Consider the following 25,945-nt stretch of genomic DNA (forward strand, 5'->3'; position numbering starts at 1 on the left):
TATAAAGGATATGTATGATGGAGCAATGACTATCATAAGAACTTATGAAGGACAAATCGAAAGCTTCCCCATAACTGTAGGATTACATCAAGGCTCATCTTTAAGTCCTTAACTTTTTGCATTGGTAATGGATGAGTTAACATGACATATTCAAGATGATATTCCTTAGTGTATGCTTTTCCCAGACAATATAGTGTTGATAGACGAAACTCAGGAAGGAGTAAATGCGAAGCTTAACCTTTGAAGAGAAGTGTTGGAATCTAAATGTCTTCGCCTAAGTCGATCAGAGAGAGTATATGAAGTGCAAATTCAGTGCAAACGGAAACTCAAATGAGTTAGGGGTGACGATTGGACACCAAGAAGTACGAAAGAGCGACCGCTTTCATTACCTAGGATCTATCTTGCAAAAGAACAGAGAATTGGAATAGACTCTAAGAAAAGACTTGGAGTACTTGGATTTAACGGTAGACGTGACACAGAACCGAGCGCAATGCCGTTCTAGAATTCATATAGCCAACCTCACTTAATGGGAAAAGGCTTTGTTGTTGTTGTAGGTCTGTTACCCCTAAACTTTTATAATCAGCCACTTTTCCCCTGGATTTTAACTTTAGTCAATTACCTCTTAAAATTTTATAAATAGTCAATTTCTCTCATAGATTTACGTTTTAAAATCTTTCATCTGTCTAATTTTCCCTTTTATTTTTTGCCTTTATACAATTATTATGTGTTGTCGGCCTGACCAAAATGAATGAAAAATTAACTAATTATAAAACTTCAGGGAAGTAATCAATTAAAGTTAGAGTTAAAAGAAGAAAATTGGTAATTATAAAAGTTCACGAAGTTATTGATTAAAATTAAAATTCAAGGGGAAATTAACTTCTATGTACAATTTCAGGAGTCAAATTGACAAATGTCCCTTGCAGATAGAACCCCAAAAAGAAGAAAAAAAAAACCCCGGAAACAAAACCCAGCAAACCAAATCCCCGCCCCCTTCCTCCCTCTTCCTTCCTCCCTTACTCCCCACGGCCCAACCCACCACTGTCAGAATCCATTGCTGCAGTCAAACCCCTCTCTCTCTCTCTCTCTCTCTCACGGAACTCCACCAGTCCGAAGGCTCAACCCTCCTTTCTCTATTCCAGCTTCGTCGCAAACCAGGTGACTATTCTCTCCGACTCATTCTCTCTCTCTCTCTCTCTCTCTCTCTCTCTCTCTGTCCTCGTTTGATTTGTGATTCTTGTTCCGAAAACTGAAAAGAATTAGAAATAGAGTTGAAATTATGAATTATTGTTCTTATTTGCGGATTATTTTTTCCTCTCAATTTTTACATGTCGTTTTTTTTCTTGAATCATTTTCGACAAAGAAATGCGTAATTAGTAGTTAGATGGATGCATTTGGATTGGACCCATTGCAGTTGAGGACATGGTCTGTGGTTTTGTTTTGTCGTTTGCATTGGATGGATATTAGTGTTGTACAGGTAGCCGTGGCTTGGAAGTCTGTACCAGTGCAGCACAGCAGCATATGGAATTAGGCTTCGAGTATCAGCCACTGCAAAGGTAGAAGTTTGGAGTCCACATCACAAAGTGAGGGACGTTAACGGCGCCACAGAAATGAAGGTCAGGGTGGTGTGTCGGAAAGTGTATGATTACATTCGTTATGATCTGAAAGAGATTGCATTTCCATCTTCGCTGCCGGACCCTCCTCATATCAAGAAGCGCCGTAAGCTCACCATGCATGAGTGGTTCTTGGTATGCCCCTTACGTTCATTTCCATTACACATATAGATATAGGCTCTGTAGTTAATCATACTCACATCCAATTCGTTTAACTAATTCATGGATCGTTGAAGTAATTACAAGTACTGGATTGTTAAAATGCTTTTTGAAAATAAAATGGACAAGTTACAGCATGTTTGGGAGTTCTTTTGACCTTTCAGATATCAGAAAACACATTTTTTAACAATTGTCTAAAATGGCGCTTCATGGAGAAGTACTATTGAGCTAACGGATAGGTGCTTTCCAGGAAACACTTGGATTATCACTCAAATCTACTTATACGCTTAATTGCTTATGATAAGAGTACTAATATAAAAGTGCTACTGAGCAGAAGCGACCCGTGTAGAAAGAGTTTTAGTTTGTGTGTTGTAACTGTTTATCTAACACGGGGGTTGGGTACATATCAGCCTCGTATTTGGTTAGTCTAACCATTTGATCTTTCTGTTGACCAATTCTGATATGAATTTTGATAATAAGGCCAATTGTTCAACCGTAGAATGCTTTAAAATTTGAAGTTCTGAGTGTTAAAGTTGATTTTGTTTCTGATGATTTGAGCTATTAATAATATTTGGCTATTGCTTTTCTTTTCGTCTAGGTTCAGATATAGTTTGTCTTGTTTTCATTGAGTATGAACTATGTTTTCTTGCTTAGGATATGTTAAAGCTTATTAGTACATTTATGCATGTGGTGTTAACATGAAGGATGTTAATTTATAATTTTATACCTTGTATTGGCTGTCAGGTGTTGAAGGAGGCTTCTAGGCTTTATGCCACCAGCTGGGTGCGGGATGTTGGTCCTGAACTGCGACCTAATGATTATAAGAATAAAGAGAGTGAAGATGGACCTGGTGGAGCACAGAGAACGGCTAAAGAGAAAGAACCCTCAACCTTAGAGGATCTTGGTAAGTAATGTCTACATTATGCTGCCATATCGATCAGTGTGACCATTTTAACAATAACTTAGTGGAACGCTTGCTTGTTCTATATGATGTATGCATGCATATGACTATGAAGATGATGACTGATGCCCTATAGATCTTTTCTTTTTGTTCTTTGATTTGGTTTGCATTAGTGTCCTGCAATGTTCTTACTTGGGAAGTTGGCATAAATAATCATTGAATCATGCAACTTGATCATTCGATCCCATCAAATATTTTACATGCATCAATTCTTCTTCAAGTACAGTAGGTTAACTTTTTAATAGTTGTTTGCATATCCAAACAGCTTCAAAAAAAAAAAAAAAAAAAAAAAAAAAAATCTACATATGCTTCTTTTGAAAGTGGTTCAACTTTATGATTGTAAAGGGAAGATGAAGTAAACCTGTATGAGTAACAAATATAGAAAGGAAGATTTGTGGACACTTTTTTGTAAGGCAGTTGTTCCTAGCTGGTTTTTGTGTGTGGGTTCACTTTAATCTGTCGATTGCCTATGTCTCTAAACTTCTGAATAGAATTTGGGTTATGATTCTGTAACTTTTACCACTCTGTGATAAAAACACATAGTCCTCTCTCTCTCTCTTGCCTGTGTCGTTTTCTTTTTCTGTCGTAATAAGCTTTTTTCATCTCATCGGCCCCTTCTCTAACAACATAAACAACAAAAGAATACCTGTAAAGGGAAGATGAAGTAAACCAGTATAAGTAACAAATATAGAAAGGAAGATTTGCGGACACTTTTTTGCAAGGCATTTCTTTCTGGCTGGTTTTTGTGTTTGGGTGCTCTTTCATCTGTTGATTGCCTGTGTCTCTAAACTTCTGTATAGAATTTGGGTTATGATTCTGTAACTTTTACCAATCTGTTGTGATAAAAACACATAGGCCTCTCTCTCTCTCTCTTGTCTGTGTCGTTTTGTTGTAATAAGCTTTTTTCATTTCATCTTCCCCTTATCTAACAACATAAACAACAAAAGAGTACTTGTTTTTAGTAAATCTTTATGCTTTTCAGTTATAACGGTTTGAGATCTGATTATGTTTAATGCTTTTCTCTGGAAATAAAAAAAAATAGCTGTGGCTGCAAGAGGAGGAATGGAGACATTAAAGCCTGCTCTGCAGCGGGTGTACATGACAAGAGCGTCTGCATATAGAGATGCTCTTCAAAGTTTTATACATGGGTACCAAGAAGGCATCCAGCAGGTCATGGAGAGAAAGGCAAAAGATTCTAAATCTGAACAAGAAAGTGATAAATCTGCGTAACATCCTTGTTACTCTTCATAGTTGTTACCGCACCTACTGACACCCCTTCTCTCGAAGTCATGGGGTCATTTTGCCAAGTTCCTTCGACATGGTTCTCCCAAGCACCCTATTATGGTGTACTTGTTATCTGTGTCAATTACAAGTTCTTGAGCTCTACTTTTAGCTCTGTTTTAAGAACACCTGCCATGGTTTTTCATTCAAGTATTTAAGAACTCGAAAGCAAATTTAAGAAATGTAAATATAATGTAGATTTGCACTATTTTTTCCCTTTTGGGACTGATATAAATCTGCTTTATTGAAGTGATGAATTTTTACTTTGTCACGAGTGGTAATAAATTTTTACTTTTAGTTTTATTATTTTCTTGAAAATCAAGTAATCTGCTTTAATTTTTTTATTTTTTGTTTTATTTTATGGAAGTAATCTGCTTTATTGTCTGTAACATACATTTACTCTTTGGAAGGTTTTTACTTTTTTTATTTTCCAAATGAACAATTACATGTCATGACACATGAATGCCTGGCGTGAAGGATATCTTACATGATGTATGGGTTGACCGTCGCATGGTATCTGATGCTTTAGCTTTCACCTGTAGGTCTAAACAGAAAAACTGCCCGATTCTCTGATGTCAGATTGCCACATATCAACAAATTCCCACGATTCTTTGAAGACGATTATATTTTTATGAGTTGTATCATACTATTACGGTGTTCTTATCTAAGTATTTTTCAATAAAAATTCAAAAGATGTTTTTTTTTTTTTTTGACTAATAGATAGTGTAGTGGATTAAATTGTTAAATATTTGGGGAGGAGGATCGATGGAATGCCTGCATCAAGATGCATAGACATAATTTTTTTTCACCACTACGATAAGGCGTTATATGCAAAATTCACAAGATATATATAGCAATATCGTCTTAACATGATTTGGTATATAAAAAAAAAAAAAGAATTGTTATTAGCACTCCAAAAATCTCATTCTACACTCCTCACAATGTATTTTTCTTTGTAATTATAGAAAGTTTGGAGTGCCAAATAAGATTTTTGGAGTGCTAATAACAATTCCAAAAAAAAAAAAAAGATTAAATTACTTAAAAGAGTGATGGTAAGCTATATTTAAACTAAACCCAGATCTTCTCCGGATCTAATGATCCTGAGCCTAAGGATCAAATGATTTAGGCTGTTGAATTTTGATCTAACGGCTACAATTATTATAACTTTTAGAAGGGTCTCCTATTTGTAGCCATTGGATCAAATTTCAATTGCCCAGATCATTTGATCCTTAGGCTCAGGATCATTAGATTCGGAGAAGGTCTGGGACCATCTCTTTTATAAAGAAAAGATCTAGAATAAAAAAAAATATTATGATGGAGATAGTCGTCATCATGACGCATTGTGATGGATTTTTGCAACCAAAACCTCTGTCAACAATAGTTACTACAGAGGCAAAGGAATTAGAGTTCCGTAATTCACTTGAGAGCAAGTTCATTGGGAACTTTTAGGCCGGCACCTAGCACCATTTTTGGCCCGGCACCTAACCAATCCCCTCCAACCCATGTGGATAGGACGGCACCCAGCCCAAGCTGGTTTTTCAGGCCAGCCCAAAATGGATTGAGCTATGAGACAGGCCGCTTGACGTCATGCTGACGCCAACATGATGTTGTAGGCCAATTAATTTTTTTTTTTTTTGCACCAAGCGCGTGCGAAACACGTGCGTGTGGCCGCGCGCTCCAACAAGAAAACATGGGGGTGGCCTGCCAGCGCAGACACGCTTAGGGATCTGATGGGGGAGGCTACGTGTTTGTTTTTGGGCCGTTGGATTTCCAACAGCTAGTTTTCTGGACCGTTGGATTTCCTACGGTAAAAAAATTTTGAATTTGACATCCAATGGCTAGTGATGTGGCTTAATTTGGACCATTCGATCTAGAGATCAAAGTTCCACGTTTTTCCCCCCAAAGTTTTTTTTTAAAAAAAAGGCACAACAGTCAAAATTATGATCGTTGTCCATGTGTCAACGTATAGGCTGTTGGATTTGAATCTTTTTTCAAATTCAACAGTCCAGATTAATTAACTAAGTTAAAATTTATAAAAAAATTAATTAAAAATTGTTAAAAAATACAGAAAAAATTTTAAAATTTATATCATTTTTCTATAAATACCTAACCCTCATCTTCCACCTTACACTATATTTCAATATTTTCAACACTTTCTACCAAAACTCTCATATAATTTTTGAGAGAAAAATGACTACGTGGAAGCTCATCGAAGATGTTACGTTGTGTGAATGCTGGGTCATGACCCGATTACATGTAATGAGATGGATAAGAGAGAAATGTGGAGTAAAATTACGAAAGCGTTTTGTGATGTACATGGAAAAGACACCATAATTAGTCAAGGTCTTCAAGGTCGTTGGAAAAAACTCAACGCTTCATTTACTTGCTGTAAAAACGCTATCTCTCATGCTTCTGGTAATATGTGTATTGGGACAAGTTTAGCGGATCAGGTGACAATATTTTCATTTATTTATATATATTACACCGCATCAATATTTTAATTTATTTATTTGTGTTACACCCACATTTTATAATATTATCTTATCCCACATTTATAGACACTACAAACACAAGCATTCTACAATGTGAAGAACCACAACAAATCATTCAACAAATGGGAATGTTGTTAAATTGTCAAAGATTGTCCTAGATACAAAATTGTGGCAACCGGTCCAGAAGTTGTCGGCATGGGTCTTCATATTCTGTGACATTGACATCGTGCTTTTTTAATTTCTCCATGACAACATGGGCTGTCATGAATTAAATCTATTATTCTGTGGTTTAAATTATTCTGTTCTGTGTAGCAGTCTTACGTATCTGGTAACATGAAATATTTGTTTTGAGACTGTCTACAGGAGAATTAATCAATTATTATATTTTCAACCAGGGCCGCAGATAAAGATTTTGCAGATACAGTTAGATTGCTTCTGTTTAGAGATGCATGCCAAGGGAGACAAGATAAAGAAGGTAAATGTCTACTATTCACCTAAATATGTTGTGTTCTGGTTATTTTAGTAGTACAATTAAATTTCTACATCAGCTGTTTATGTAATGTGTCAAAACTGGCTTGAGTAGAAGAGAGTGATTAGACATGTTTCGTGACGGGTGTCAAATAATGCAATACACAACACATCGATGGCTATGATCATGAATTTGCTACCTTAGGATACCTGTAAAAAACTGATTTTCTTTTATATCGAACAATATTACTTTCAATCATGCTAATTCTTCTTTGTGGTTCTCTGCTTTCTGGTCTGATTTGAGTATACTATGGTATTAGGTTGTACCCCTTTGCACTGGGCTGCTTTAAGGGGGAACGTGGAGGCTTGCACTGTGCTTGTCTATGCTGGCTCTAAGAAGGAATTAACGGTGAAAGACAATGCTGGTTTTACTCCTGTTCAGATTGCATCTGATAAAGGTCATCAGCGTGTCGCTCTCTTCCTTGTACGTAAATTTATATTTATAGCACTACTGATAGCTTTCTGATCACCAAATCTAACGAGACTTGAAAAGCAGATATGGGAATATGAGGTTCAGTTTGGGAGGAGGTTTTGATATCGGACCATGTTTTGCAATGGTTGCATAACTTGTAGATTCATCTCATAGATTTTGACATTTGTTATTATTCACAGTTTCTTTTCTTTGTTGAGAATTTAGTGTAATGTATAGTACATATATAAGGTAAACAAATTGGTTACTGGTTCTCATGTACTTTCCATAACTTACATGCCTCCCCAAACATGAATTTGTTTTCTCTTTTCTGGAATAATTGCAGGAGTTTGTAAACATATATGTCATATGTATCCTTATGTATATTTTCTTCCCATGAGAAAAGTAATTTCAAGTGATGTGTCCCCTGTGGATGGGAAAATTGTATTCTACAACATTTGGTTAACAATTAATAGGTATATTTAAAATATAACCATGTTAGAAACAAGAGTTTATTTGTATCTTGTGCAGGCTAACCAGCAGCGGGCTCATAGAAACTGCTGGAGAGACAAATTTTGCATTGGGAAGATGGCGGATGTTGGTTACGCACCTGTTTTGTTGTGTATAATAGTCTTTCAGACAGTTCTCTTTATGAACTCAGTCCTCGCAGGTAGTAAAGCCTGTTCCAGTTTTCCTTAAGATTTCAGATAGATTGAGTTCCCTTGCTCATTATTCCTTACTGACTTCATACGTACTCATGTTAGCTCCTCATCTGACAAAGGTTACTGCTGCTGTCGGTCTCTGGGGATGGGCTGCCATTTCATTAGCAGTGGGTTCCTTGATTATGTTCTACAGGTGCAGCAGGTAATTCTTTCCTGGAATACATAATTAAAAGTAAATTCAAATTTTATGTTTTGTCTTCTCCAGTTCTCTGAAATGGGTATGTTTTTAATTAGTTTCAGTAAGAAAATTTGAATGTGCGTTGATACTTGAACTTCTAATTTACACAATTTAGTAGTCATTTAGCACTAAATGTTGGTTTCCAGAGCCACCAGATAATCCCACCCAGTCCTTTTTTGGAGGAACCTAATACATCTGAAACATTGCCAAGAGATTACCAGCCTGGCAAATTTATGCTTTAATAGTAGATGTGCTTTATATATATATATATATATATATATATATATCACAAATCTTCTGTTTAGTAATGAATTATCTGAACAATTATCTGCCACGTTTACTACTGTGATGTCGTTAAACAATTACCACATTTGCTTGTAGTAAAGATCCAGGTTACATCAAGGGAGCATGGGATTTCAGCAGTCCTATAAATACAGAGGTAATGCAGTGTTTCTGTTTAGTCTTTATCATCTATGTTCAAAATAAGTAGTCTTCTGATGACTAACCCTAACAATTTCTATTTATTCATTTATTTTCTTTTCTGAAGCCATCAGTTTCTCTAAAACAGAAGGTGGTAGGCATGAAACTTACTTCGAACTTATTTAGGTTGATAGTTTGAATCTCATCTGATGCAAAAATGTTAGGTGTATCTTTAGTGACAGCATCACATATGCATAAGTAAAAAAATCGTGTATCACAAGATTTGGAAGAAACGGAACTGAGAGAGGTCCAAAATCAAGGAATTGTCATGTAAAGAAAACTCTAATCCTTCCCATCAAAATTTTGAATGATCCTTGTTTTTATTTCCAACCACAGCACTGAAAGCTAAGCTATTGATCTGCAACTACAGAACACTTTCACCTTCTTCCCCAAACTCAAAGATCAATTATTCTGATAGAACAAAAGAACCCTTGATTTTGGAATAATGCAAGACAAGTCAGTCTCCCTCAGCAATATTTATGCGACTAGGCAATAAATGACCCATATAATGCAATTGAAAAATAATGATGTCACAAGACATGCTCGAGTTTTTAAACCTACATATTCTGCGTGCATATGTGGTAAAAACAATTTTACTACTCTGTATGTGGCAGTGTTCAGAAATGCAGCTTCAGATGGGGCTTTGCTGACTTATATACTAGCGTAACTGAGCTTACTAATAGGGCACCAACATTTTTCAGGATCCTTTGTTGAATATTGCTTTAAACAATTCCTCTGTATGGATGGGAAATTGGTCTCAACTTTGCCCCACTTGCAAGGTTAACTTGATGTCCTATTTTCTTTCAAAGAGGATACTAAATATAATAATATATTTGGATATTTCTTTATGGTGCACATGATTATTGTATATTTGATTAATGTCATGTTTTTCTGACGTTCTTTTGTTTCAGATAGTTAGACCTGTTCGCTCTAAACACTGCCCCACATGTAACCGATGCGTAGAACAGTTTGACCATCATTGTCCATGGATATCTAATTGTGTTGGAAAGGTAAGTAGTGCTAACTTCTTATCATAGTCCAACTCAGTATAACTATGTTATGGATTCTTGAGGTCACATTTGTTTCCACCAGCTCCACTGTCTCTTAATTTGATTCTTGCAGAGAAACAAGCGGGATTTCTTTATATTTATCTGGTTAAGATCTTTGATGTCACTCATTTCTACTGCTGTTGCAGTTCAAAGTATGTGGGTAGCAGACATTATGAACTTTGTGTTGAACTATTTGTTTCATTTTTTTACTAGATGACAGCTGTCTTTTCATGATGACAGGGATTTGGAGTGCATTGCCGGGATTGCAAACAGAAGAAACATGGATTCGCCGTGTGGTAGTTCAATATCCTAGTATTGTTGCTTTTCTGCTTGTGGACATAATCATTTTGATATATGCTACAACCCTAACGACGGCACAGGCAACTCAGGTAATTGACGGAACCCTTACTACATAATGTTAGCTTAAGTTAGCAAAAGACAGAACATGTGTTCCTCCAAAAATGTGAAAACTACATCTTCTGAGGTGGGAATCATACTCTCGAAATGGATTAACTAGCATTCTGTTGCATTCAAGGATTAGCGAGCTCATACGGTCTTTAATTTGGAAGACAATTTATTTTTTGTTTACCTCCTTTTTCTTCTTTCTTGAGATTTTTCCTTTTGCGGCGGTATAAATATGGATTGAAGAACCCATTAAGTTATGGGAAAAGAATGTGGGAGCAGATAGCATTTGATAAGAAAGTTATGCCCCTTTTGGCATCCTGTTGAGAATACTAGCAAGAGAAACGAAAATGGCCACTAAGACTATGTACTTACAGTAATTGCCTTTTAAACCTAATCGTTATGGGTATCTTCGAAGTCCAGATGGGCGGTTCCAAAACCCGTATAACCATGGGTGCAGGAAAAATTGTTCTGATTTTCTCATTCAGGGCCACACAGATGATGATGAAATTGCCTGGTCTCCACTGCAGCAGGTTGCCAGTTAGTACTCAGAACGTTATTCGGTCCTCTCCATTGTCCCAGGCTACGGATGACGCTTGGTGTTCCACCTGTATTTGCTTGTACTTTATCCCACCATATCTAGGTTACCCAATTCGTATACATAATTCCCGGTCATTTACTACTACAAACTCCATTTTAAGTTAGCCACCACATGTACACAATTGAAACAACAAAATGCAAAAGAAATGAAAGCTTTTTATCTTGCGATTGTCTTCTGCACAGATCGTCTTTCTCCTCAGTTTCAGATTATTATTGGCATGGATAGAGAGTTGATGCTTGAAATAATGCGACCTCTTATGCCTCCTGACAATTTGCTTACCATGATGAGAATTGCACATATTTCATTTTATTTTTTATTCTTGCATGGTGGATGTCTAAAAGTTGTTGTAACTTGGTACTTTGAACCGTACATCATAGAATTTGTTCAGCTTTGACACCATGACACTGTCAATCACAAGACTCAACTGGATTGAGATCCACTTCTAGATTTGTGTCTCGAGCCCGAAGAGATTTAGACTACTCAATTTCAATCATGTGACGCCTATTAGCCCATTTCACTGGTCACTTTCCAAACACTCAAACTTGAACGGCTTGGATCTCTTACTCTCTTTTGAACGGTTCGAACACAGAGATCTGAAGTGGATCTCATTTCCAACTTGAAACTGAAGAGTGTCCCACAATATATTACTATAAATAGATAGAGCCACCCACTGTTTTCCAGAGATTGAGAGAAAACCACCATCTTTTCATCTCTTCAATGTTTTGTAACTTCTTGACGTAATTGGCTCTTTGAGGGATGGCTGGCTTTGGCCGGGTACGTAAATGGTCAGGCTCTTAAATGCGTCTCAAATGTACTACACAAAATTTGAAAAGTAACTTATGTAGAACGTGTTACCGTCCAGTGATCATCTTTTCTAATAATATGTATTGTCATGGTAAGTTTTTCTATACATCATGTAAGTTGCACTCGATAAATGTAACTCTCAAATACTAATTTGTTCATTACGTGGCAATTTAAAGAGTAAAATTTACAAATTTTACAATTTTAGACTTCAACTTACTTTACAAACTTTATTGTCGGATTCAAATCTTTTTTCTCACCGTGTTTATGGTCAAAATCTATTTTGGCCATTGGGTTTTCAATTTAGCAAATTTTGACCACTCTGTTTTACAAATTTGCAATTTTAGTTACAGCAGTTAATTTTGTTAATGCAATATTAAAAGGGAAATGTTATTGGCACTCCAAAAATCTTATTCTACACTCCTTATAAGTGTATTTTTCTTTCCAAATATAGAAAGTTTGAATTTTAGAATAAGATTTTTGGAGTACCAATAACAATTCTCTATTAAAATTAGTTTACCAATAAGTTACAATCTGTGGTGTTTATTGGAGATGCTCTTTTTAAAATATGTTAGAATTTGAGATGTCAGCCAATCACTCATCCATGAAAGGAAAGATTGATGGAGGCAGATTTGTCTGCCCTCCTCTTTGGATGCTCTTCTCATCTCCTCTTATTTGTGCGGTCACGGTTAAATCATGTTAACATTTTATATTCCTATTGCTTTTTGTTTTATTATCTCCTATAAAGCATGGATACGGATACAGATATGGCGATATGACACGACGATACAAAAAATCTCTAAAAATTAAGATACGATACGATACGTTATGGATACGGCAAATAAAAATGTATATAGCAACAAAAATATACATTTTAAAACATAATTCATCATTCAAATCAAGTACATTTGAGTCGTTAGAGAAGAAAAGTTCGAAATCTAATCCTCTTTAAATTGTAGATGAAGTGTGAGAGTCGTATTCATGGTTTTAATTAGAGGGAAGCTCCTTGTATTTAGCAACTTTCAATTATAGATATCTCCTATTAATTTTCTTCTCATTACCTTTTTTGAAAGTGTAAATGTATCCTAAAAGACGGGATACGTGTATCCTAAATGTAGGATACGTATATCCATCTTGTCAAATTCATGTCTATCAACCAGGATACATGTCGGACAAGTATCCAAGAGTATCGGACAAGTATCTTATCTGATACAGGACCAAACAGAAGTATCCGTGCATCATATATTATTTCTATAAAAAAATCAATAGGAATATAAAATGTTGACGTAATTTAACCATAACCGCACAAATAAAAAAAGATGAGAAAGGCATCCAAATAGGAGGGTAGACAATCTGTCTTCAAGATTGATGCCAAGTAAGAAAAAGAAATCAGAAAAACTGCAAGTGATGTGGGATTGAAGTCAGTAAGGACTCAGGACTCACGATATTAATCATCAATGACAGATCAGAAAGACGCAGAATCAGTTATATACACTGCATGCGCGTTTCAAGTCATTGCCCATATCGATGGAAATAGCCGCAACTACTACTTTCTGCAGATTGGTCACAAGTGACGCCACACCATATAGATGTATATATTATATCTAATGAAATCATGCCTTTCTAAAGCTCCATTCTGTATACACTTGTCAGAATTTATATATCCAATCATGCAACTGCATATATCATGGGAAGTGATTTTAATACAACCTTTTTTGAACTCATATTTGATTTGATGTATAAACATTCAAAATTTTATTTCTCTTCATAATTCTTCTTTAATTATGTATTCTTTTATCTCCCATCACCCTTCTTTCATCTTTCATTTCTCATGTATGTTTTTCTCGTATCTCAGATAGATAAAATGTGAAAATTAAAACGAAAAAGAAAAATCACTATCAGCCAAACTCTATATTTACAAATAGTATAAAATAAGGGTGATGATAGAAAGGCCATTTCTTTTTTTATTTTATCATATTTGTAGACCACAAGGTGTGGCAATTGATGGTTGAATTTTTTCTTTAATTCATTAAAAATAAAATTTCAACCATCAACCACTACATTATTTAGTTACAAAGTATGGTCTAAAAAGATAATCTCCTTAGCATTTTTTACAATTTTAGATGGAAAAAAAAAAAAAAACCAAAAAGCTAAAGCAGCAAAAGGGGCTTCAGAAAACTAGTTTTTTTGGTCTCATAACACAGGTGAATAGTACCCATGAAATGAATTTTTCAAAATTCCAATCATGCATGCCATCCTTTCTCTCTTTGTTGTACGCTATCAGTCTTGCAAGAACCAAATTTGAAATTTGGGGCGTCCCTTCTCTTAGCGATCTCTCTCGTCTCCCACGTCGTGTTCTACCAGCTCACATCCTTCCTCTTGTAAGCTTCTCTTATATGAAAATTTCAACCAAATTTGATTACTACAATGACTCTTCATAACTACATGCAAGGGCATTCTGAACGTGACCGTCATTTTGATGACCCTAATGACTTTTCTAAAGAAAGCGATAATGATACTGATAAAGAATACCATAATTATCAAGCTGAACGACCATATGAGACAGAAGCATAAAGAAATTGCATAGTTTTCAGTTTGATGAATGCATCTAATTAGACTACTTTGTTATTGAAACAACTTTTGGATTGTTTTTATATTTTAAGTGTGTATCAGTTGATTGATGGTATTTCAAGTGTATAGTAGTGTTGTGCTAATGAATCCTAGCTACCAAGTTTGTAATATTCTAATATTTTAATATTAGAGATCAGTTTAAATTAAGATATAATATATTTTTAAAGTATATTTAATAATTGACCTTTATTTGCCAAACAATTAAAGTAATAGCACATCTAGAATTATACCATTTTGAGTCATTTTACAAAGTTCCAATTATTTTACATAAAAATTTACCAAACCCAAGCACTTATTATTTTTTTTATTTTATTTTATTTTTCTCTAAAAGCACTTACAATTATAATTTTCCAAACATTTTGCTGCTTTATTTTACAACACAACACAATTTTTTTTCAAAGCACATCAATATCAAACTAGCCCTTAGTTATGTATTGCTTTGCCAAATCACAACTCGGAATGCTACTCTTACATGTGCTTCCATTGCATTTCCATGATCAACAATAAAATTTGGTTGGCTCTTTCCCATTTCACGAAGACCTCCCTTCCTGCAGCAGTACTTTCTTCAGTTAAGGCAGACGGCTGAGATTGATTGAAAGCAATATTGAACTCTAACATCCCAGATGGATTTCAATTCCCTGCTGCCAACTCTTAAAGTTATTGCCATTCAGTTTCTCAATGTTAATAAGAGCATGTTAAATCCTGCAGACAATATTAAAAAATGATTTGCAAATTCATCAATTTGTTACCAAAACAATGAACATTAATCCTTTTTTGTCACACTTAAAACTCTAGATCCAGTCTACCCACTTTTTTTGGCGTGAAGGAGGAGGATCGGCTAGGGTTATTCAGGAGAAAGAACCTAGACCTAGGATGATACCATGTGAAATTATATTTTCTTGTAGTGATTAATTGTCAATTTACAGATTAGATAGAGTACACGTATACAATAGAGTAATTACTATTGGATTGCTTGGAGTGCACACCAAGACTCGTCATATACAACTTTATATATTTAACGTAATCTAGGAGATTGCGGATAGATTTGAGGAGATGAAAGAATCTCGCTAACACTATTCACTTTCATGAGGCTCTAACTGCCTCTTATTTCAAATTTGAGTTCATTAGTTTGCCTTCATATAATGTTTAATACTAGTTTAAACAATATTAAGTCTAATAATAACGTCAGTCCATACACTAATATGTCGACATATATATATATATATATCCTTAAGTGATAGTTTGATCTTACTCACACTATGGAAAACTCATGTACACCACTTTTGTATATGGTCTGAAGCAACAAGTTAAGAACTACTACTGAATTAAGAGTGACAAGAGCAAAGTTATTAAATGTACATATGGCATTCTTCAACCATTTACAGAACTATGAACTAAGGCAATAATTAACTTCCTATGTAGTCTCAGAACTTATCTAATATTTAAACGGAAAGTGAGGTCCGTAAAATGCCTTTCACTGCAAGGAATTCTAAGGCCACCCACTTGATGATCAAAACCAAACTCTTCGGCAGCCTGACTCAACAAATCTTGGAATGAAGGGTGGTTCAAGTAGGAAACCGGAATCACAAACCGCTTCTTCTCCTCGTCTTCCTCTCCGACATAAACCGCAAAACAGCCTTTCGGAACATCCAACGTTGTTGTTGCTGTTATTGTCGATGCAAGTGGTATATATAAGAATTGGTACTTGAAATGTTGAGACCTCTTATGTCTTCGGACAATTTGCTTAGCATGATGAAGAACAATGTCTGCTACACGAATGCCCATTTAACTTAGTAGAGCAAACTGAAATTGTACACAATAAGAACTTGAGAGCTTTTCCTTGAGACTTGATAGTGTTGATGTAATGATTTATTTGTGGGTGTTTATATAGAGAGAGCAGAGGAGCCTGATTTTTTATCGACAACTTGTACCTCGCTCTGTACTGTACTTTTTTGTTCAATTATATGGCCCAATTTGGAATGGGGTCCAACGATCAGATGATGGTTTCTCCATAGAAAGAAGAGATACGATCTGGTTTTAGGAGTGATTTTTTTATGGGAAATGATATTCCACAATTTTTTTAGATTTCTATAATTTTTGTTTATTTATATCTATTAACGTTCTTTTATTATTCAATTTAACAGTTACAAATTAATAGGCACGTGTAAATCTCTTTATTTTTTGACATGTTTACGCAACAACTCGATTTCAATTCTTTATGAAGTTTTGAGTTTTGAGTTTAAGTTACTCATTGCTCAATGAGAATACAAAGCATTACATGATTCGCTAAGTATGAGTAACAAACTGATCAAGTTAGTATCAAACTCACAGCTAGCAGTAACATGAGTTTGATATGGCAAACATGTTTTACGTGGTATTACATGAAGAAAATGATATGAGAGTTTGTATCCATTGGATGTCATGGGAAAATATGTGTTGTTCCAAGGAGGAGGGTGGTCTTGGCTTTCGGTCGTTGTATGACTTCAATCTTGCGCTCCTTGCCAAGCAAGGGTGGCGGTTGGTTTAGAATCCAGATTCCTTGGCGTCTTGGTTGTTAAAGGCCAAGTACTTTCCTCATAATACTTTCTGGCAGGCGTCACTTGGATCTTCCTCGTCAGTGTGTTGGAAGGGCATTTTGGAAGCATGATCAATTTTGGAAAATGGGTCCTGCTGATGGGTGGGGAATGGTAGCTCGATTAGGATATGGCATGATTGGTGGCTTGATCGTCCCCATCTTTTTCGACCTCTCATGCCTTATTCTTCGGTTGTTGGAGTGGAGTATGTGGTTGATTTGATTGTTGCGAAAACGGCATCTTGGAACATCAACTTGGTCACTGACTTATTTCCTCATGATGAGGCTGCAATGATTCTTGCTACTCCGTTGAGCTGCAAGCTTCCGTCAGATAAGTTAATATGGCATTACGATGTGAAAGGTTTGTTCTCTGTAATGAGTGCTTATAAAGTTGCTTTTAAGTGTTGCTTTGAGGCTTCATCTTCACAGTCGAATTCGAGGAGCGCTTTGGTGTTGAAAACTATATGGAGGGCGGCTATACTGAGTAAAGCAAAGATGTGTAGTTGGAGGGCTTGCCGAGATATTTTGCCTACTCATGTTAATCTGGAAACCAAGGGAGTAGTTGTGGACAACATATGTCTGCTTTGTAGTTCATCTTCGGAGTCGGCACTACATGTGTTCAATGATTGTCCATTCGCTCGTGCAGTATATGCTTCCTCTCAATTGAGAATGGGTTTAAGGCTCTCAGGTCAAGGTTCAATGTGTGATTGGCTATCACTATGTGTGGACCATTTATCCAAAAGCCAAGTGGATTTGTTGTTCATGACTCTTCAAGGAATCTGGCGTGCTAGGAACTTGCTGTTTTGGGTGAACAAAGTAAATAATCCGTCTTTGGTCTCTCATCTTGCTAAGTTGTAGCTGGCTGAGTTTGTGAAAGCCAAACCTGGTTCCACTTCCTGCCTCCTTCAAGCACCGTCACGTTGGAGCGCCTCCCCTCAGCTGGGTGGGTGAAAGTCAACGTTGATGGTTCTTTTCTTATTGGATCCAATATGGGAGGTGTAGGTGCGGTATTTCGCGATGAAGCTGGTAGCTATGCTGGAGGTTTGGTTTGGTATTTCGCGACGAAGCTGGTAGTTATGCTGGAGGTTTTGTTCGTAAAATATCTCCTACATCAAACCCTACTATGGTGGAATTGCTGGCTGTTCACGAGGGTGTTCGTTGGGTTGTGGATCGGAATTTGGCTTGAATTATTATGGAGAGTGATTCATTGCAAGTGGTTCAAGTTATTGGTAACTGCGTCCAGGGGTCTTCACTTATGGATCTTCTGGTGGATGATATACATGCCCTTTTGCGGGCCTTTGTGGACTCACATGTTTGTTATGTTCGTTGCATTGCTAATGTTGCAGCACATGGTATGGCCAAGTTGGCTGTTTCTTCTTCTATTGATTTTTGTTGGTACGAGGAGCCTCTAGACTCGATTGTGGAGGACTTTCTGATGTTGTTTGAATTATGATTCCTCAATAAAATGCTATTGTTTCTCTTAAAAAAAAAAAAAAACCAACTACAAAATTATTTTTATTTTTCAATGTACGGTTTTTGTAGTGTTCATGATTAGGGATGGCAATTTAACCCGTCAAATCCAATCCCTGCAAGCAATTGATCTGAATGGTTCGGTTTTGGGCATAAAATTTCGGGTATTTTACGATTATGGGTAACCGTCGGGTAAATTTTTCGGTTTCGGGTTCGGTTATGGTTATTAGGGTATCCGTCCCAAACCCAGACCCGAAGCTGAACCATTTCATCTATGAATAAAAAAAATATAAATATTTATTATATGAAAGGGTTGTTAATAATCTTGCATTATTAAATATGAAATTAATTATTTACTTTTATATCATTAATAATAGGAATTATATGCTTATAATTTTCAAGAGTGTAAATGTTTTCTTAGTAATATAAATTTTTAATATTACTTATTAGATGCATTGTATCAATTGTATTAATTATAGAAATTTATTTATTATTCTTCGTTTAGTGAATAATATAAATAAATATATAAATATCATAATTGGGAAAACCGTTCCCTGATAAAAAAATCCATCACCTGATGGATTCGGTTATGGGGAAAATCCGTTCGGGAATTCTACGGGTTCGGGTTCGGGTATGGGGATAGCACACTCGAATCCAATCCGCCCCGTTGCCATCCCTATTCATGATTAAGTGACCTTTCATAGTTTAAACATGCTAAATCACAAATAGTTTGATAATCGTTTTGCTTATCGTTTCAGTTTTTAGGTTTTGCTTTGGAGAAATTAGATTCACATCCCTCTTTTTGCTACTTCATTGATTAAAACCTTATTCCTTTTCAATTTTTTATTAAGGTCCTTAGGTTTTAATAAACGCTATTAATTATTTCAATAATAAAATATATATTTTTATTTCTAAATACATTCATTTAGTGTTAGAAACGTTACATTTAATATATTTATATTTATGGCTAAATTTTTTTATCATTTATTTTTATTTTTTTGTTTGTACCCATTTTTCATTTGCAATCATTTTTTAATTTGTACCAATTTTATTTCCAGTTTTAATTTGCATTCATATATTAATTTCTTTTTGTGCCCATATATTTTAAACTTTTATTTGTATTTGTACCCATTTTTAATTTTGCTAATGTACCCATGCTAATTATATGTATTTATTTTATGTTTTAAAATATATCAGTAGTTATTTTTTAAAATATGTTAATAATTAGGTGGGTACATTATTTTTTTGCTATAATTTTGTGAATAACAATATTACTCTATTATTGATTTTTAAGTATTTATTATATTTTAAAAATATTATTTAAATTTGATTAAATTTCATAATTTGAAGGACATTAAATGCATGAGTTAAATATCTGAACTGATGCTAAAGACCTCAATCAAAATATTTAAACAAACAAAATTTCAATCTAACAATTAAATTGATAAGGGACCGGAACCAAAATCAACCTTTGCTTTTTAGTTTTTTTTTTTTTAAGAACGTACGGAGGATGAAATCCAGTGTTTATGCAATTGTTTTACATTGATACAAGAAATCATGAAGATAGATCCAAGCTCTATATATAATGCATGCGGTGATGTTGTTATCCAGCAAATAAAAATCTGAAATATGGAAGATTGGTGGTAGAGATATGGGGCAAGTAGTGTATATGTGAGTTGGAAATCAGCAATCATCATCTTAATAGTCATAAATGGCAGAGGCATGTGCATGCAGATGAGACAGCTGCCAGACTACTGACATCACTACATGTGGCTTTGAAGCTATTGCCCATATCGAGGGCAAATAGCTGCAACTGCAACTTAATTTCTGCAGCTTATTGTTGGTCATGAGTGACGGTTAGCTACCCAATCACGTCAGAGGTAGATTGTCTATCCTCCTATTTGGATGTCTTTTTCATAATTTTCTATTTTGTACGGTCACGGTTAAATTACGTTAATATTTTAAATTGATTTTTTTATTGAGATAATAAGACAAAAAGTAATAGAAATATAAAATATTGACGTGACTTAACAGTGACCACACAAATAGGAGGGGATGGGAAGGGCATCCAAACAGGAGGGCAGAGCGTCCAATCACGTATGGCTTTACAAAGAAGAATAAACTTGTACGGTTTCACCGGTGGCCTATCAACATCATAAAAATAAAATAAATTGTAGCAATGGTCCTTCAATTTTAATTAAATTGAAGCAATTATCACTCAACTAAAAATCCATTACCATTGGTTCCTCAACTCATCCAAATGTGTAGCTATAATCATTTTTATCAACTTCGCTAGAATTTTGTCAAAATAAGTTATATTGGAATGACCATTGCTACAATTGGGGTCCCTCAACTCATCAAAATGTGTAGCTATGATCCTTTTCGTGACCTTCATAAAAATTTTGTCAAAATGAGTTATGTTGGAAGGACCATTGCTACAATTGGGTTAAAGTTGAGGAACCATTGATTCAATTGGGTTAAAGTTGACAAACAATTTCTCCAATTGGATTAAAGGTAAGGGACTAATGGTAATAGATTTTAAGTTGAGGGACCCTAGCTGCACATTTTGATGAGTTGAGAGACCAACGATAATGAATTTTTAGTTGATGGACTATTGCTCCAATTGAGTTAAAATTAAGGGACTATTGCTACAATATACTCTATAAAAATATGTAAAGAAAAAGTAACACATATATTATAATAATAATAATATATGTATAAACATCATGTGACGATAAAACAATGACATGCAAATCTTTCTCTTTACAAAGAAAATACAGCTCAATATGCCCCAAAGAATGGAAAGAGTAAAGTTGCATAGAAATGAATTATGCATATTATTTCTCTCTCTTTATTTTTATTTGATTTTTCCCTCAAATAATAAGTCGAATTTCCATCCCATTTTGGTGTGCATTTTCTCATTCAAAAAATACAAGTGAAGAAATGTTGCCTTATATGATGAATTTGAAGACGTGCTAACGTGATGAAACTACAAAAATGCGTAATCAATGAAATAGGGAAAGAGAGGAAAAACCATGAAGACTAATTTCGAAATACGTTAGACAATCACTAGTCTCAAAAGCAAATATTGCGAGAGAATAGACCAACAATATATCAAACTTACTATTTGTGGTGAAGATTTCTCTGGAGAGGGATCCTCGAACCTCTGCACAGTTCCCCAAGGGATTGGTACTTTAGATGTATAGTCGGGCTCTTGCTTGTCGATGTGCTACAAGAAGAGGACAGAGTTAGTTCTGAAAGGTGCCTTTGTAGCGCCTTAGGTGTAGGCCTTGAGGCTTGCAATCAAAACTAACTAAGTGCTAGGCGTGCCACTGTTATCTCAGTATAATAGATGTAGAACAAGAGTGTTTTTAGTCGATTACTTGTGCCCTAAGTTATTCGGACTTCTTGTTATCAAATGATTGTCGTGGATGGGTTAAGTCCACATTAAGTTCTTTTTCTTACCTTGTGACCAAGGAATTTTAGTTCATAGTCTTGTATGTTCGTATGAAGGGAGTTCAAAGTGCTTTAAGCCATCTACTTGGTTCTTGGTTGGTTTTAATGATGACCTATCCATTAAACTAACTAGATCCAACTACAAATGGCATTCTCGAAGTAGGAAAACCGATGGAAATAACTTAAATACATACTGGAGAATGCATTAAGTAATAGATCTACAAATGTAAGTACAAACACAAGGAAGTCGAGCAAGATTTCACCTTGTCTGTCAAGGTTGAACCTCTTGCAGCCACTTGTCTTTGAGTTAACAGGGGTTTATATGCTAAAAAGGGATGGATGGTAAACAATTTTATACGACGGAATCAATACTACGCCACTGAGGGAGGTAGCAGAGCTTTTAAACTAAGGAAAAATCGGCTTTCTAAGGAGATCTAAACAAGAGATAACTTGTTGCTAAAAAATTTGAGATCTGGGCTAATTACAGCTTTTGGATGCAAATCTGGCTTAAGAGCAGAGTTTGTATGTTTGTTTATTTGATTGGTTGAGTGTCCTTGTCTCTAGGGCATCTTCTTCCTTTTATAGGCCAATTAGCCCGATTGCTGTGACTTTGCTATTGCCTGAAAGCATATGAAGGGTAGTGAGTCATCAGTATTTTTACTTGGAATACCACTAGAAAGTATTCTTTGGCTGGTAGTAGGTTCATCTCCATTACTTGTCACTTTAATGGTAAGCATGTGGCTTTTATCTTGGCTGAGAAGCCTCTATTTTGCTCCTGGGCTTCAGGCAAGTCTGCTTGAATTAGGTATTCTTGGGCTTTTCTTCATCTAAGTCCAATGTTCAAATATTAACCCAAACAGTGCCCCCTTTAATCATTATTAAGTCTGCAACCCAAGACATTAATATTGATTAAATAGCCGTCGCATGCACTTACTCGGGACTTGCACCATTTAAAGCAGCCGTAACCTTTGCACTAACCCACGAACTCCATCGTTAACAACCACTTACTATATAACCTTTACATAAACTCCTCAGCAAAATACCTTAGCCATTTCTAATCTTCAAATCCCCAGAACTTCCCATAATTCTCTGAGTTTTCAGAAACTTCTCTTGTTCTTTAGTTCTTACCCCTCAATTCTGATATTCTTCCCATCTTCTCCTCAGAATCACCCAATGGCACCTAAAGTTGCTTAAACTCCATCTCCATGCGAGACTGGTGAGGGGATTTCCACCATGCACCGCTTGCTCAATGGCCTTCATCGCCATCGGGCAGGCCTGCATACTGAACTTTTCTTCGAGGAGGGAGGAGTGCACTCCTTGGGACCTATATAGACTTCTCTAGTCCATGTAGCTGTTGAAAACAACCTGCCTAAGGAGAAATGGTTCACCCTGAACCCATTCTTGGCCGAGTTGGGCATCTCTTCATCCAAATGGTCGAACCATCGTCGTGGGTTCCCTTTGATGAATGATGAAGGATGGACACAGTGGATAAAAGAGCTCGAGCCAACTTTCAAGAAAAAGTAGATGAACAATGGTATCTATGAGCTAATAATGCTCTCAAAGACTACTATTATTGCCAAGCTTGAGCTATTGATAACTGCACTCCTTTTCTAGAACTCAGGCACCAACACCTTTGACTTCAGGATGGGTCCAATGTCCCCGACCATCCTCGACATGGCCCAAGTCTTCAAGCTAAGGCCCTCAGGTAGATTCATGGACATTACTCACGATTGGGCTCATTCCTCTCGCCCGACCGCTGAGAGCTCGGACAACTTTGGTCCTATAATTCAATTGGAGTATAACTTTGCGACTTTTAAGAGTTACGAAACTTCTTTCACGGGTTTTATCCCGTTTGCTAAGAAGGAATTTGGCACCTCTTCCTCCAATGCCAACAAAGACGAAGAACACATGTGCTTTCTCTTGTACTGGCTCAATAAACATGTCTTCCCAAACAAGTCTAAATGAGTGAAAGTTGAATGGATCCCTCTAGTGGAAGCTCTGCACAACTTTGATGATGTGGCAATGGGCCCCTTCCTCCTCGCATATCTCTATCATCTTTTATATGAGATTACCAAGGGTGAACCATTTGAAACCAACCTAAATGGTCCAACCTGGATGATTCAACTTTCGCTTCAATGGTATTTCCCTGAGCTTCGGGCTCCCAACCTTGAATTCCCTGAGGGTGTTGCTTCTGCCAGAATTCTATCTGAAGGTTCTCCAACCAATCACTCTATATTTGCTTGTCTCTATTTCTTTAAAGTCTGTAGGACTCGGGTCAGTTCTTATGAGGTATCCTTGGTTTTCTAACCATGCTTGTCAAGACACCTTTGGAGAAGACGCCAATCCCTTATGCAGAGAGAGGTTTATCAACTGTATTCAACCAAAGGACCTGGCTTAGGGGGTGAGGAGCGACCGCTATGAGCGCGGGCTGGAGGTTTACCACACCAACTTCTGTGCTAGGCAGTTGGGGTTTAGACAAGCTATCCCTGTACCATTTTTTGATTCAGTTCACTATAGTACTTCATACCGTCTCCGTTCTCCACCCGAAGTTATATTCCTAGCTACCTGAAGGAGTTTTGAGGTCATGAGCAAGGTTGCCAGAAAACCTATGGCTCTTAATTTCAAATGTACTTCAAACTTCGCTTCTTGGTGGGAAGCAAGGTGGACTAAGAAATATGGAGGAGACCGGCACGAAGCTTATGACCGCCTATTTAAGCAACTATCCATCAAGTCCCATCCAAAGCGAATTGAGCTTGAAGATTGGAAGGAAATGATTCATCAGAAGAATCAACTCCTTCTGATAGGAATTTTTTCTCCTTTAACTTGAAATTTGTATGAATCTGTCATCTCTAATCATTTCCTTGGTTTCTTTGTACTTGCAACCTAAGGCAACCCTGCATAGGTGGATGTCGGGCAAGATGAAGAAGCTGGGGATGCCTTTGTGCTTCAAGAAGCAGTGATTGAAGGAGAAAGACAAGGTGCTGGAGCAGGTGGGGATGTCTTTGAGTTACTTGGAGACTCTGAGGGTGAGGCAGAACCTGTAGCGGAGCATCGGGCAATGCGTCGAACTCAGGCAATAGTAGTAGTGACTTTTGAGTCTGAGCCCGAAGAGCGGCCGGTTCTAACAAAGAAAAGGACGAGGGCACAGACTTCCAAAACCTCTAAGTCTTTTACTTCAGTAGCTGAGGCAGGCGTGGGTAGGAAGAAATATAAAGCCTCCAGTAAGTGAATTTTGTTTCAACCTTTCATTCTTACTTGCATTTTGTGCCTAAGAGCTAATAACTTCATCTTCCTCGAATTTAGGGGCTTAAGCAACCAAGAAGTCTACCATTGTTTGAAGGGAGGATCCCTTTGGGTCTGAGATGTATCAAAAGGCCAAGGATCTGCAAGATTCCATTCTTGCAGCTCTGGAGGTATAGTTTGCATTTTAAGTTTCACTCTTTTAAGTTCTTCCCTTTTTCTTTTCTACTCTCTTTTTGACTCTCTGCCCGATTTCTGAAACCGGCCATAAGGAAAGAAAAGATCTTTCCACCTTAGGCCTCTTCACTTTCTGCCTGACCAAAGCATGCTTCCCTTTCTTAGGCAAAGTCTTCGAAGGTATATTAAGGCCTTATCTTCACAGTTTCCTTACCATGCATAATAGTGGTAACAAAATGCTCATAAGAGTCCGACAAGGAATTCAACAATATTAAGGCCTTATCTTCATCCTTAATATCCTCATCTAAATTTCACAGTTCCCTTACCATGCATAATAGTGGCAATCAACTTATTAAAAGTATCAAGGTGTCTAATCATTTTTGTACCTTCTTTGTATTGGAAGTGGTAGGCCGGTTCTCCGCACTCTTCGTCATGTACTTGTCTTCTAATTTTTGCCACAACACATTTGCCAATGTCTCCCGCATCACAAAATATTTCTGAGTTTTTGCAAGGCACAACCGAATTGTGGAGCAAGCCCACAAATTTAATTTCTCCCATTCCGACTTCGACATAGCTTCCGGCTTATCTCCCAAAGTGGCAAATAGATCTTGTTGAGCTAACACATCCTTGACCACACATTGCCACATCCCAAAATTGTTTGTGCCATCAAACTTTTCCACTTCGAACTTTGCATTTTTGCACCGTAGTTCTTGCAAACCCGGAGCT

At 36.4% G+C, this 25,945-nt stretch overlaps 3 protein-coding genes and 1 pseudogene across 7 annotated transcripts; 3 read left to right on the forward strand and 1 right to left on the reverse strand.

Moving 5' to 3' along the window:
* Positions 1–935: 935 nt before the first annotated feature.
* LOC137729851 (uncharacterized) lies at positions 936–4,314 on the forward strand. Of its 5 annotated transcripts, none has more exons than XM_068468895.2 (4): positions 936–1,155; positions 1,361–1,745; positions 2,514–2,673; positions 3,773–4,314. In XM_068468895.2, exons 2-4 carry the CDS (start codon positions 1,608–1,610, stop codon positions 3,958–3,960), a joined length of 486 nt encoding a protein of 161 aa, XP_068324996.2. In that variant the 5' UTR covers positions 936–1,155; positions 1,361–1,607; the 3' UTR covers positions 3,961–4,314. The 5 variants fall into 5 exon arrangements, with proteins under 5 accessions (XP_068324996.2, XP_068324997.2, XP_068324998.2 ...); XM_068468896.2 differs by having other exon boundaries at positions 1,412–1,745; XM_068468897.2 differs by having other exon boundaries at positions 1,465–1,745.
* Positions 4,315–6,890: 2,576 nt separating this feature from the next.
* Positions 6,891–11,036, forward strand: LOC137729506 (putative protein S-acyltransferase 23; the record flags this gene model as incomplete). The annotated part of the gene is made up of 9 exons (XM_088677558.1): positions 6,891–6,978; positions 7,292–7,455; positions 7,972–8,110; positions 8,205–8,304; positions 8,722–8,779; positions 9,522–9,599; positions 9,732–9,830; positions 9,943–10,021; positions 10,110–11,036. Coding segments are annotated over 9 exons (981 nt in total), but the record flags the coding sequence as incomplete, so codon positions are not given.
* A 4,614-nt stretch (positions 11,037–15,650) lies between these two features.
* On the reverse strand, positions 15,651–16,137 carry LOC137729507 (auxin-induced protein 15A-like). The gene has a single exon (XM_068468471.2). It carries the CDS (start codon positions 16,087–16,089, stop codon positions 15,736–15,738), a length of 354 nt encoding a protein of 117 aa, XP_068324572.2. The 5' UTR covers positions 16,090–16,137; the 3' UTR covers positions 15,651–15,735.
* Positions 16,138–17,053: 916 nt separating this feature from the next.
* LOC148693404 (uncharacterized) lies at positions 17,054–24,629 on the forward strand (annotated as a pseudogene).
* Positions 24,630–25,945: the final 1,316 nt, after the last annotated feature.

The sequence above is a fragment of the Pyrus communis genome, chromosome 10 (genome assembly GCF_041283825.1).
Source record: "Pyrus communis isolate YQ-2024b chromosome 10, ASM4128382v1, whole genome shotgun sequence".
Lineage (NCBI taxonomy): Eukaryota > Viridiplantae > Streptophyta > Magnoliopsida > Rosales > Rosaceae > Pyrus > Pyrus communis.